General features: G+C 42.4%; 1 protein-coding gene across 11 annotated transcripts in view; it reads left to right on the top strand.

Annotated features, from left to right (window-relative positions):
* WNK1 (WNK lysine deficient protein kinase 1) overlaps positions 1–14,707 on the top strand; it is a 117,727-nt gene that overhangs the window by 88,123 nt on the left and 14,897 nt on the right. For 9 of the 11 annotated variants that reach the window (XM_035127436.2, XM_060279974.1, XM_060279975.1 and 6 more), the window contains 9 exons: positions 1,227–1,343; positions 2,268–2,414; positions 2,733–2,790; positions 2,951–3,088; positions 4,301–5,703; positions 7,954–8,037; positions 10,364–10,450; positions 11,992–12,061; positions 14,418–14,491. In XM_035127436.2, coding sequence (XP_034983327.1) covers positions 1,227–1,343; positions 2,268–2,414; positions 2,733–2,790; positions 2,951–3,088; positions 4,301–5,703; positions 7,954–8,037; positions 10,364–10,450; positions 11,992–12,061; positions 14,418–14,491 — 2,178 coding nt within the window. The remainder of the gene's footprint in view (positions 1–1,226; positions 1,344–2,267; positions 2,415–2,732; positions 2,791–2,950; positions 3,089–4,300; positions 5,704–7,953; positions 8,038–10,363; positions 10,451–11,991; positions 12,062–14,417; positions 14,492–14,707) is intronic. The other 2 variants (XM_060279976.1, XM_060279977.1) reach the window with 2 other exon arrangements.

Here is a 14,707-nt window from a genome sequence, read left to right on the forward strand (position 1 = left end):
GATACTGCACTATGTAGTGCTAAACTATGGTTTTGTGTTACATCTGAATCAGTCCACTGTGTTTTAAAACCTCTGCTTTAGTGCATAGTGGGGTAGTTCAGACATAACACTAAATCATAGTTTCAACAAACTCTGTTTATTAAAGTAGGCAGAAACCTTGACCTTATGTGCTCTCCCCTCCCATTGTCCTGCATGCAAGGGGAGGAGATTAGAAATGTTGCTTTTTAGTTAACAGCAAAGTATGGTTTGCTCCAACCAGCATTCTAAAGTATAGTTTGATCCAGGTTTGTATGTAAGCTTTGGTTTGCTATTGGGTAGAATCTAAAGCTTCACATCTCACTTTGCATGCAGAGGAAGGGGGAGGAGGGAGTGTATGAGCCAAGGGCTTATCTCTGACCCTCTTCATAACAACAAACCAAGGTTTCTCATTATATCTGAATTTAGTCACTGTTCTAACCTCTTGACAAATTGTTCTCCTGTGGCTTTTTCTGTCCTAGATTCTAACATTGGGTTATACTACTGTGTGGGTTTTTTTTTGTTTTTTGTTTTGCTTAAGCTGTGTAACCACTGTGTCCACATCAAGCTTCCACCATATTTTAAGATTTTGTATGTATGGCAGGGGTGGGGGTGGGGAGAGAATGGCCTTATTCACACAGTGCTAAGCCGTGGTTCATTTAACAAACTATGAGCTGTTACATAGACAATCAAACCGCTGCTTGTTTTCCCCAAGTTCACCTCCTTCCAGCTGCTCTCATACCTTTCTAGCTTGGTGAGCTTCTGGGATGAAGAGGCCAGACAAATCATGGTCAAGGAAGGTGGCAAGTTCATACATAACACAAAGCCATATTTAAAAGAAACCAAGGTTTGCAAGTCACTAACAAATCATGGTTTCAGATCCTGGTTTGCTGGCACTAAACAAACCATAAGTATACTACTGGCCTGTGTTAAAATGATCAAACCATTGTTTAATAAAATGTTATGTGTGAACCAGACAACTCTGTCCCCATGTAATATATAGAATTTCACAAAAGTCTGAATTCAACCCCCCACCCCCCTGAATGCCTTGTTCAGTCCCTTTATGGCTGTGGGGGAAACCCCTGGTGGTTCTTAATAATTTCATCTGTGTATTTTCCTGCCTCTCTGTATTGTTCCCAGCCCACCTACAGCTACCATTCTCTTCCATTCTATTTACTTCTCATCTTGAATAACAGAATTGTGTGTTCCAGGTTTCAAATAAAGGAGACCGTGTTGTGGAATGCCAGTTAGAAACGCACAATAGAAAAATGGTTACTTTCAAATTTGACTTGGATGGTGACAATCCAGAGGAAATAGCTTCTATCATGGTAAGCAGTTCAGATGGAAGCTTAATTCTGTGTTCGAATATTATCTTCAGTACCTAATATTTAATTGCTACTGAATTTGCTTTCTCCAAGCGCTTGTTTTTAGCACAATTCTTGTTGTAATTTGTTTGCTGTGTTTGCCACAGTTTGCTGGTTAACAAATGTCTGAAGTTGCTGTATGTAAGCTAGTACTTGCTTAAATCAAGCAGTTGAAGATATGAATCAACTTCTTTCTTAGAACTATCATTTCTTCAAGCAAACAATTGTCCAACTGTTCTGCACTCGAGGGCCATGATCCGGAAGCAACAGCTGGCTAGCCCAAAAGCAGAATGCATATTTTTATTTCTGGGGGAAATCATACCTCTAATATTTATTTCCATTGCTACTGTAATGTTTGGGAAATGATATACAAATTATTTAGTCTGCCAAGTAACATAATGGAAGGCCCCCAATAAACTCGATGATTACTGAGAATATAGCTCCTCATCCTCTGTTTAGATTGGTCCTCCCTCCCTCTTGTTATCACTGCAAGAGATGCAGTCACTATTGCAGAAGACAGAAAGCAGCATATGTGGCGAGTGTCTCTGTGACACTGGGCATGGTTGAGTTCACTATCTCACCAGTTTATTTTTTTATTTCATAAAATTTATACACCGCTTGATTGCACACACACACACACACACAGACAGAGAGAGAGAGAGAGAGAGACACGCCTCAAAGTTATTAACAAAAAGTGTTCAAACTAGTATTTGTAGATTGGAAGGCCAGTTTTCCTTTCTAGGATAGGAGAGAAAGTGCAGCACCTGTAATTGCCATAGTGCTGCATAGTTTTCCTTTTGGTGCTTCCGCCTGAATTGCTGCTGTTACTTGCACAGGTGAGTGGAAGGTGACATGTCTGTACTTACCACAATTCCAAATTTTATGCAGGTGCAAAATGAATTCATTTTGGCAATGGAGAGAGATTCATTTGTAGAGCAGGTGCGTGACATCATAGAAAAGGCAGATGAAATGCTCAGCGAGGATGCAAGTGGGGAACCAGAAGGTGACCAGAGCATGGACAGTATGCATAACCAGGTAAGGGTTTATCTTACTGCCTGCACTCATGCCTTCTGCCACAAAGTCTATGCGCCCTTCTACTGCTCTTTCTTCCATCAAGCAATCTTGGCAAAAGTTATCTATCAACTTGAGCTAAAGTCTTAACAATAAAGAAATTATGAAAGCCATGAAACAACTCCTCCTTGGCCGTGTAAGTGGAAGGGAGTTCACAAGCCCCAGAGGAGGTTTACATAGAACTAAACCAGAATTTACCATTTCACTCAGACATGGCCATCAGTGTATTTAGTGGTTGAATGCTGGGATTATACAGAAAAATAATCATTTCATTTGTTGCAGAAATTGGATGGAGACTTCAAACAGCCAGATCCTGTGTCTTCCATGCCACAAAGAATAGGTAAGGACTATTGGATTCTCTTAACAATCTTCTATTGCTGGTTTGTATCCCAGGTGTAGTATAAGACAGTCACGGCATGATTCAGTACCTTATGGTAGATTGTACATAGCTCGGTAGGAAATTGCACAACTGTAATCCTACATTTTTCTCTGTTACTTAGGTGTTCCTCCTAATTCATTGACTCAGGTTGTCCATTCTGCTGGAAGACGGTTTATTGTCAGCCCTGTACCTGAAAGTAGGTTACGAGAACAGAAATTTTTCACTTCTATCCCATCAGAAAGTGAGCTGTTTGATATAGGTGAGTTAAATCACCATTCCCAACACAGCCTGCTCTTACCACTAACAGAACATGTGGATTTCAAGGAAACAGTTTTACAGGGCTTGTATGAATACTGTAATGAATTTATTATTTGTTTCTAAAGGCATGTCTCTCTCCATGTGTACTCACCTGCGTGCTGGGTTCTTCTTCAGAGGCCCTTCTCAGTGACTCCAGCCAGTGGCTATGGGGGAGAGAATGTCCTTGCCTGGTGACCACTTTGGTGTCAGCACCAGGCAAATGCATTTTTTAAAAATTAAAAAAATCCAGGTGGTTTCATTTGCTGTAGCTTTAACATGTTTTTAATCCATCTGTATTTTTATGTTGGAATTTTGAATGGTCTTATTGTTTATTGTGATCTGCATTGAGAACTTTATTGTAGGGTGGCTTGTAAATATTGTAAATCAAAGATGGGGAACCATTGACCTTCCAGATGTTGTTAGACACCAACTCCCATCAGCCCCAGCAAACAGAGCCAAGGGTGATGGGAGCTGTAGATCAGCTGCACCTGAAGGGCTGCAGTTTCCCCATCTTTGTGGTAAAAATATATAGGTAAACTGAAAGTAAACCTACCTTCTTTCTTTATTAGCATGGCATAAACCGTTGCCATCTATTTGAGTGTGCAGTACTGTGAAAGTTATACTGTTGGAAATAGAAAATTAGGATTCCTGGTCATAAAGGGATACCTAGCTGCCTCTTGCATCCATAAGCTATCTTGCATATTTATGCTTGTTTCCAGTACTTTATAAGCCTCAGTGATTTAAATTTGTGGTAGTTCACCGTTGCTGAAACCTGTGGGAGCAGGGGAATCAGGAAAATAACTAATTGTGCCATTGTGTCCCTCCTTCCCCCAAGTTTCCTTTAGGTAGAAAATGAAGTCGCAGTCAGTGCAAAAATCTGTTGCTATAGAACAGGCATCCCCAAACTGCGGCCCTCCAGATGTTTTGGCCTACAACTCCCATGTTCCCTAGCTAACAGGACCAGTGGTCGGGGAGGATGGGAATTGTAGTCCAAAACATCTGGAGGGCCGAAGTTTGGGGATGCCTGCTATAGAAAGTACTTACGGCCTTTGATATCTTTCGGAAATCCAAGTTAGGTCCATTGATTTTAGTGGGGCTACTCTGAGTAAAACTTAGTTAACTACTACCCAGTAAGTTTCTGCGGAGAAGCTGACTTTGCCTCTCTTCCTTGCAGTTGCTGCTTCTCCATCTCATGGCCCTGGAATGAATCTCTCTCACTCTGCATCTTCACTCAGTCTGCAACAAGCTTTCTCCGAGCTCAAGCATGCTCAAACGACGGAAGGACCAAGCACAGCCCCCCCAGTTTTTAACCAGGCTTTGCCACCTTTTCCATGCCTAAGTTCAAGCATGAATGGGGGGCTGCCACCAACATCGGTGCCTGCTCCTTCTGCCTCAGTTCCTTCTACCACCAGTGTTTCTTTACCAGCAACCCAGTCAACAGAAAAAGTGACAGCAGGGCTTCCGTTGGGTGAAGAATTGCCAGGCTCCAGCTCTCCACCACCAGGGTTGCAGTCACAGTCAATTGGCGGAGTGCCTTCCAGTGCCAGTGCACCTTCTTCTTTGTCCACAACTGCATCCCAGGCGGCTTCTGCTGTTGGGGAAATTGTTCCTAGTGTTAGCACCCCTGCTTCTTTAACATTGCCACAAGCTGGAATGACAAGGCCTAGCATTACAATATCGGGAGTTGTGGCACCATCTGCGACATCTCAACAGGTTGGTGCTGGCAGTGCTGCCCCGGCCGTTTCTCAAACATCAGTCCCTGTGTCTTCGGCACAGAGCATGGTTTCGCAGTCTTCGCAGTTGAACACCAGCGGCTCTGTACCCAGCCTAGCTGAAATGGTGGTAGTTAGTGTGCTGCAGCCAAGGACAAAAACCGAACAGTCACCGGAAAAACCACAGCAAGTCAGCAGAGGTGGACTGCCCGTGCCTGTTTCTGTACCTATATCTTCTGCAGTAGCACCAAGCATATCTAGCTCCATCTCACAGCCACTACCCATCCCACCCACAGTTACCTCATCTAGCTTAGGTGCGGCAGCAGGTGCCGTCTCTACCCCAGTATTACCTGGCATTCTGCCATTGGCACAACCAGTAACAAATGTCCCTGCAGTCCAGCAGACTTTAATACATAGTCAGCCTCAACCAGCTCCATTAGCCAATCAACCTCATACTCATTGCCTGGAAGGGGATGTTGACAGTCAACCCAAAGCACCCGGCATAGATGACATAAAGACTTTGGAAGAAAAACTCCGGTCCCTTTTCAGTGAGCATGGTGGTGTTGGAGCAGCTCACCCATCAGTATCCCTGGAGACCTCACTGGTGGTGGAGACTACAGTTATGTCTGGCTTGCCAACCACTGCTGTTGCGCCCACAAAACCTGCAGCACCTGTTGCAAGTACCAGTATACCACCAGCCAGTTTGATTCTTGGTCCAACAGGCTTACCTCTTGCGACTCCAGTAGCCACACCTGGGCAAGCAGGCACTCCAGTCAGTTGTGTTACTACTACAACATGCAGTACGGCATCAGCAACAGCCAAATCAGGGACACCTCCTTCAAAGCCACCTCTTAGCAGGGCACCGGTAAGGAATCCAGTGTCCTTATGAATGCTTTTAAAAATATCCTAAGCTAGGAGTCTTCTAAGACTGTCCTGGAACATTTATCTATTCCTTCCATGGTCAGTTCTGTGCATTTAGTACTTTAATTCAGCTGTTCTTTCCCCCATTTGCTTGCATACCTCTTAAGTATTGGTGCTTGCCATGACTTCTGTATGACCTCATTGTGTACAAAACAAGGAAGAAATAATGTATCACTAGCACCATGGGCTGTTTTCATTTCAATTCACATTCTGGGTGTCCAATAGCCATGGCAACTTCTTCAAATGCAAGGCAAATGTCTGACCAACATTGAGACAATTGTTGCAGTTTGCTGCCGAGCATCAATTTATTAAGATGTAACAAGAAGCTGTGTGGAGTGTGCATGTTCACACATTGTTAGCTGTTCTTGGATGGGCACATGAGGCCTGTTTTGTGACATGTACATTCAGTAAATAGAGAAGATGTTCTCTATTGTGCCAAAGTATGCAGTAGGTTTTTTAGTCTGATGGCACACTTGCCATATTAACTGTAGTCCTATGATAAACACGGGCTGTGCCATCAATATACATTCTACAGGGGAAACTACAGTGGGGAAAGAGATGGCTAAAAGATTATGGTGTTCACAGAAATTTATATCAGATTGTGTAGAGTCAATTGTTTCCTAAAACTTCCCAGTGTCAAAATAGATAGCACTGACTTTCAGTTCATTCATGTTGCCAAAAAGTACTGTACACAGTGATTATTCCAGACTGAAATTTGTACAGCTATGTATTTTAAAGAGGGAGTTGAGAGAGTGTTCAGAGATCCCACACCTTACCTTTTAAACTTTCATTTCTATTATTACATACGGAAGTCGCTGGAATGTTCTGTCTAACTTTGCTATGAGACTGATGTGCTTCATTCTACTGCCTCTTATCTAACAACTTTTTGGTAACTTAGCTAAGTTTTTCCTGCATTTTGCATGTTCAACCTTCTTTTAATAAAACACCCAGTAGACTGCTAGTTTTTATGAATTCAGCTAAACCCAAACATGCACCATCAGTCCATTTGTTAGCTCCTTTTTACACTTTTGGTTGATCAGCCTTGCAAATAATTACAGTAACCGTAATCGACAAATACTTACTTTAGCTAGCCAGACCTTCTGAATGTACTTGTGCATCAAAGGATGGCTTGGGACATGCCATATTGCAAACTACTTGCATGGGAAGAGAGGTTATTCTCAGTATAGCATGGTGTGTAAACAATAATACACATTCAGTAGTTTCTATCAAAATGGCTATAAGAGATGTTTCTAAGCATGAATGCCATAAGATTGTAATGTTGGCACTGTGGATTTCTGTAATGTTTGCTGTGCCTAACCAGGTCTCATAAATCAGTATTTGAGATAACAGCGTTATCTTAAGAATTGTTTGGAGAAGACTGCTAAAAGTATTTTCCTCCACTTGGGGCTATATCACATATGACACTATTTTATGCAGGGACCACAATTACTCTGCTGTAAAACTAGGTACAGTATTATGTGTTACAAAACAAAACAAAACTGCCACATAAGTTTACAAGCTTCTGTGTAGAGTAGTTTTCATACAGGAAGGTAACATGAAAAAAAAGGTCCATGTATGAAGTGAGTATAAAGGCAACTCTAGCATTGACCTTTGAGAGCCTTTACCTGGTCTGGGTGGTATTCAGCTAAGTTTTACTCAGAGTAGACTTGTTGACATTAGTTGCTCCCTTAGTCACGTTCATTCATTTTAATGGCTCTATGATTCTGTGAAAACTTAGCTGTGTATTGCCTTGTTTAAACTGCCCTTAAATACGGGGGTTGGTTGTGTTCCTTCTAATAGCTTCCACTGCACTTTGTGTTTACAGTCAAATAACCCAGATCCCACTATCAATCCAGTAGCAGGTAGGAGGGTAGGAAATCTGTACCAGGTGTTAGGGAGAGACAAGCAGTTGCCAGGAAGTGAGCAGAGAAGGGGCAACACTATGGAAATGGGAAGTCAGAAAAAGGAGGCAAAGCGTCCAAGTGCTGGACCATGTTTTAGAGTATCCCCATCTTCAGGGACAATATGCTATTTGTGGTAGTTGAGTCAAAGCACATTGTCTCAAAATTTGTTTCTATTTTGTTAATGGTACTCCTTCAGCATTAAAGCTTCTACAGGGAATTTTCTTTTTTCTATATGATGTTACGATCTTTTTCTTCTGTGACTGAACTTGAATTTTACCATCTATTCATAGGGACCACTGGTAGGTTCTGAACTTCCAGCTGGCACTCCAGCCAGTGAGCAGCTGCCACCCTTTCCAGGACCTACACTAACTCAGGTGCTATATCTGCTTCTCCCCCCCCCCCCCTTTCAAAGAGCATGGTTACATTAAACTCTATTGCATGTTGTTTCTTTCCACACTTTTTTTCACCGAGTAACCTTTTCTTTTATAAAAATTGAAATGGTTTCTTCATTTGATGCTCCTTTTTTCCTTTGAGGATTCCCATGCCCTAATGTGCAGGCCCCACAAAATAAAAGCTGCTGAACTTCATGAGCACTAGTTTAAAGCTAATTGTACTTTCTTGTGGTCAGCATTTGCTTCCTCCTAAATTAGTTCAGATGTTTGGCATATAACTAGCTTTGTTAGACACCGTTGACGTCAATACTTTTTTATATCCACTGCTTGGTGGCCTTGAGTTACTAGAATTGCCAGTTTTTGAGAAACCACAAAGGGTATAAGGACCATCTCAAGGTGCAGAGATGAACCTGTGACTCCAACTTATATGTGTGTAAGGCTTTTCAGAGAACGCAATAAAACATTAATTTTAGCTATATGCAAGGGGGAATTCAAAGTCTTTATTAGTTAGCCAAGGGCCATTCACTGCATAAAAATAAATCAAGCTTCTGACAAATATGAAAAAGTGCATTAAATATACAGTTCACTGTGAGATGAAATGTGTAACTTTTGTCACCATCACACATTCTAAACCAGGCATCCCCAAACTCGGCCCTCCAGCTGTTTTGGGATTACAACTCCCATCATCCCTATTTAACAGGACCAGTGGTCAGGGATGATGGGAACTGTAGACCCAAAACATCTGGAGGGGTGAGTTTGGGGGTGCCTGTTCTAAACTAACATTGGTCGCCTCATCAGTCAATGCTGCTATGATATTTTCATGGCTGGATATGTAAACAAACTAACTCCTGAGTAAATTATAGCAATTAAAGGTATATTTTCATACTTTTACTTAGGCCTCTCTGTTTTCATACTATTCCTTTAAAACACAATGCTAACCATGCTTAAGATGCTGTAGGAAATGTAAGGTGAGGCACACTTTGGGTAAATGTTGTTTCTCGTTTCTACAATGGCCAGTAATGGGTTTCGTACCTATCTGGAGAGCAGTTTCTAGGCTTTGTCCTACACACATCATGGAAAGAAACATCTCAACAATATTAGTCTGATATTATGTTGCATTCCATGCCTAATAGCAGATATTCTATTTCCATCATAAGTTAATTGGGGTATGGAATCATCAATACAGAGTCATGTATGATTAGAGCCAGATTCTTACATTTTAGTACTTTGGGGAAACAAAATGAATTCATGGAGATGTTCCCCAAGGTCTGAAACAGATGGATGAAGTGTAAAGTATGAAAATTAATGAATGCACATGAGCTGGTTCCTTTGATTCCTAGATTATTGGGTAGATAAAACAACTGTGTTTGCCCATGAAGGCTAAGGACTGGTTTATATGGAGGTTTATATTGAGGTGCCAATACATGGGTTGAACAGATTTGACTGTAGTTGACTTTTGCATTGGTCATATAATAACATCATGTAGCTTGCATCTACTGAGCAATAAGGAGTGATTCTTTTGGAAACTTTGTAAATGACAGTGCGTTAAATATCGGATGGGTAGAAAAATGTAGCCCAGAGTATTATGGGAATCTGACATCTCAACAGTCAACTGACTGACTCAAGGATGTTTGTATTATGGGTAGAATTCAACTAAGCTATACTCAGAGTAGACCAATTGAAATTAATGAACATGACTAATTTAGGTCCATTAATTTCAATGTTCTACTCTGAGTAAAGCATAATTGAATACCATACAATGTGCCCATTTATCTCTCCTCTTATTTCCTGCCATATAGCTGTTGCAAACTGGAAATAACTGTTCTGTAAAAGTTCAGTGCACCTCAACTCTGGGTATATATCATGTAAGCAGCAGTCCATTCTCAGTTCACTTTATACACCTAAAGTAGGCTGTTTATCCCAATAAAATATGTAGTCTCCAAGGTGCCCACACAGGATTATTCTGAAGGAGGCTTTGTGTCTGTGTCTTAAGTGGCTGTGGGCTGTGGAAAATACACAAACACAGAGTTCTGGACTCTTCACTAGGTTTCTTTAAAAACATGAAATTGATTAGCTTCAGAGAAGCTTGACTGCTGCATTGTATGTTGTCGTAAATGACATTATGGTGAAGTAAAGTCACATTCATGAATGTTCTATTATTAAAAGATGATAATATTGTGGTCTTCTGCTTCATCATTGAATTTCTGATGTCACTTCAGAATTCTGTTGTAGAATTCAAAATAATTTAGATGTTACATGTATAGCCAGGTTTAAAGGGGCAACAACTAACTGTTCCTACTTCCTGCAGTCCCAGCAACCTCTGGAAGACTTGGATGCCCAGTTAAGAAGAGCCTTGAGTCCAGAAACTGTTCCAACAACATCAGCTCCTGCCGGTGTAAGTTTTGCTAGTGACCAAAATGTTCAACATGCCCATCAGCTTCTGCACTACTTCTGTGTGATGGAAGCCCAGGGCAGAAGGGACATGTTTACCAAGGGCTTACAACTTGCAAGATTCATTTCCAGGGGCTGGAGGAGTGAGCAGGAAGCAGTTGGTTTAATTTGGCCCACCGCAAGCTCTGGAGTACGAGTATATATGCGGCTAATGAGGGAAGCAGGATTCTTTGCTTAGAGATTGGGAGAGGCAGTCGTCTCTTGCAGCTATGATGAGTGGAGGCTCCAGGGACAAAATAGATTATTGGCTTACCGTAGAACAAAGGTGTCATTGGCTTATTGCCTGTTTCCATACTGTTTGTTTTTGATTATTGTGTTCTTTTTTTAAATGGAAAAGCAGGAGTGGTCAATGTGGTACCCTCCAGATATTGTTGGCTACAACTTGCATCAACCCCAGCTGTTAGCCATGCTGGCTGGGTCTGGTGAGAGTTGCCCTCCAGATGTTGCTCAAATCAATCATGTTTACTACCCCTTCAGTATAAAATAGGCACCACATACCTTATTTTAGACTCCATTTATACATGTAGAGGTCTATGTATTCCTCCCTGTATGTGCAGGCCCTACATCATGCTATGCTCCTCATAATTACATTCTCCATTCTCTACTCCTTAGATATATAAATATATTTCTTAGCTTTAAAAGTAATGAATGTTTTCTGAGATAGCTTGTATGAGCTCAATAAGTTAAACTGGAAGGTTCTTTGTGGATTTTCTTTTCGGATCTGGTGCCACAACTTTTCTCCCTGACATCTAGTTTTCTGTGTTGAAGTTTTTTGCATGTGGAATAGTATTCAATCATGTGAACCACCACCTGCAGCCCACACACAACTTTATCATCTCAGTGAGAACTAGCATTTTCTCCAACTGTGAAAATAGGCAATGGAGTTGTATGGAAAACAATTTGTGTAATATGAAGTATAAGGCCGGTACAGTGGAACCTTGGTTCTCAAACTCAATCCATTCCGGGAGTGCGTTTGACTTCCGAAACTGTTCGAAAACCAAAGCACAGCTTCCAATTGGCTGCAGGAGCTTCCTGCACTCAAGCAGAAGCTGCGTCGGACGTTCAGCTTCTGAAAAAACATTTGAAAACAGGAACACTTACTTCTGGGTTGTCAGCGTTTGGGAGCCAAAATGTATGAGTACCAAGGTGTTCGAGAACCAAGGTAAGACTGTATTAGCAACAGCAAAGCTGTTTTTTCAGGATTTCCCCTCCCCAACTTTAAGATGCTGTGGTGTGTGCAGAACCGTTTGAAACAGGATGGCCTTGCTTATGCTAATACTGGTTTTGGGAAGGCTGCTTAGGGAGAGGCCTTGACTTGCTACAGTGGATACTCGTCAGTACTTTGCTTTGATATCTAAAGCTTAGGAGAATTGATGTGATCCTGTGAATAACTATGGGCAAATTAGTGCCCTTAATTTTTTGAAATGAAAAGGAAATTAAGAGTATTCTGGTGAACTTTATTTTGTTTGTTTGTGTTTTTCATAGCCTCTGCCATCGGTGGCTTCTACAACGGTTACTGGAATGGCATCTGCACCAGAACAGCCTACAAATACTGGTAAGAACCAGCATCTGAAGAAGTGTGCATGCACACGAAAGCTCATACCAATGACAAACTTAGTTGGTCTCTAGGGTGGTACTGGAAGGATGTTTTTTTCTTGGTAAGAACCTGTTGAAATGAACAATGTCTGAGCAAGAACACTTACTGTCTGCTGTTTGGTATACTAAAGGTTTGTTCATGAATCCTGTGCAAAAGGATTATAATCTCAAAAGTATTGGCTTTGGAACTCTACCTCAAAACAAATGAATAATAATAATAAAAATAAAAACCATGTGATTATGTGGATAGTTTGACACGGGATGAAAGTATGATTGGTCTTAAGCAGTGACTAAAATGATCTGTAGGGTTCATTCTTTTCCCAGTAGCTTTTATGGGTAGCACATTCCCTTTTGCTCTTTAACAATGATTTGATTGTACTGTGGTCACTCAGGCATTGTAAATATTCAGGCTGTGCACCAGATTTGGCTGAAGCCTGAACTGAATTGGGCCAGTTAGGGAGGAGGGGAATTCCAAGTTGGGTAGAGGCAGTGCCAGATTGAGCCAGGTTGGGCTGCCTGGAACAATCTGGGGCTGTTAGGGAGTGGGACATTGGTTGGGATGCAAGAGAGGCAGGCAGTCTGTTTCTCCAGCAAATTCCCCACAGGGAATGTGCTGGGGAAGCTGACCCCTGAAGGATTGAATTCTCTGGTAAGCATCTAAAACAGTATTCATTTTGCAAGTCTCTCCTGCTGTTGTAATTTTACCTGGTTTCCTCCAGCACAGCATCAGCTCCTTCAGCTGAAACCGAACAGGGATTTGCGTTGCCATACAAGGCCCTAGGGACACAGGTGGTGCTGTGGGTTAAATCACAGAGCCTAAGGCTTGCCGATCCTCGGTGGTTCGAATCCCCGCCATGGGGTGAGCTCCCATTGCTTGGTCCCAGCTCCTGTCAACCTAGCAGTTCGAAAGCACATCAAAGTGCAAGTAGATAAATAGGTACCGCCACAGCGGGAAGGTAAACAGCATTTCCGTGCGCTGCAGTGGGTCTGGCTTCTGCTGCCTCCATCCACACTATCTCATTGCTCCCATCATCACCCTCAACAAGTTCCCTTCTTGCCTATAAGCAAATTCCCCTTCTCTCCCTTTAAACAAGCACCAAGCACACCCCTTTTCTCTGCAGCAGAACCCATGGATGCTGCTGGGTCTTGGGAGTTCAGGCTTCTCCCACCTGTGCCATTCCTTGCTACCACCCAGCTGCCCCTTGAGGTGAAGTGAGCGCTCTGTCTCTCCATCCATGAATAGGAGATTTCAGTCCCGCTGACTTTCGGGCTCTGCTCTGCCAGTGTGCTCCCTGTGCGAAAAGGTCTGGTGAAGCAGCTCATAGCAGAATTAAATCCTCCTGCTCTGGGGTGAGGTAGGAGATGCAGAGTCTGCTCCTTTCCTCTCCACTCCACAGTTGATTTGGGGCTAGATCTGGGCCTGGTGTTTCCCACATTAGCCCAGACTTTTTTTTTGGGGTGGTGGTGGCATGCACAGCCTTAGGAAATAGGTCATTGCTTTCCCATTGCAACTTTAGTTTAAAGTTATTTTCTCTTGTAAGATTTGCTTGCTCTTCTCTTCCAATAGGGCCTAATGAGTTAATATATTAGTAATTCCTTTAGGTTTCTCTTGGGTAAAAAGGTAAAGGGACCCCTGACCATTAGGTCCAGTCGTGACCGACTCTGGGGTTGCGGCGCTCATCTCGCGTTATTGGCCGAGGGAGCCGGCGTACAACTTCCAGGTCATGTGGTGAGCATGACAAAGCTGCTTCTGGCAAACCAGAGCAGCACATGGAAACGCCGTTTACCTTCCCGCTGTAGCGGTACCTATTTATCTACTTGCACTTTGACGTGCTTTCAGACTGCTAGGTTGGCAGGAGCTGGGACCGAGCAATGGGAGCTCACCCTGTCGTGGGGATTCGAACCGCTGACCTTCTGATCGGCAAGCCCTAGGCTCTGTGGTTTAACCCACAGCGCTACCTGCATCCCTACTTTCTCTTGGGTAGACAAGCAAAATTTCTGCAAGTAGATTCCTGTCATCCTGTTGTCAAAGCCAATATGAAAATAATCTGGTTTTGTTCGAATGAAGTACTACATGCCTTTTTGTAGAAGGTGAATACTGCATGTTCCCAAAACAAAGCCCCCACCTACCCCTGGTTAACTAGAAAAAAGTAAGATGACTTAACTGAAACTGTTAAAGCAGTTTTGTAGGAGCTTCCTTTGGTCTAATTAGAGGAACACATTTTTGATTGACTTTTCTCAAGAGAATTTTGTTCACAAACACAGTGGGCAAAAATTTGAATTGCAAATCCTCTTCCCACTTTTCCCCATTTCAGATTCTCAGGATGCAGGAAGCTGTTCCACAACTGCCACCTCAGGAGTTGCAGTTCTTAAGATGGGTCGTTTTCAGGTATTTTACAGCATTTTGTTGTGTCTACCCTAGCTGTGTGACTTTTATGGTTCTTATTTTATAGACAGGGAGCTGAGACTGGGACAATATTGTACAACTGTTATGGCTGCTCTGGCCCCTGAGTATCTCAACAACACTTTTGCCCTTTAAGCATTACTAGCGTTCTTCAAAAGATGCCCATCTTGTCTCATTAGCCGTTTTCTGTTTTTGTTTTGT

The sequence above is a fragment of the Zootoca vivipara genome, chromosome 10 (assembly GCF_963506605.1).
Source record: "Zootoca vivipara chromosome 10, rZooViv1.1, whole genome shotgun sequence".
NCBI lineage: Eukaryota > Metazoa > Chordata > Lepidosauria > Squamata > Lacertidae > Zootoca > Zootoca vivipara.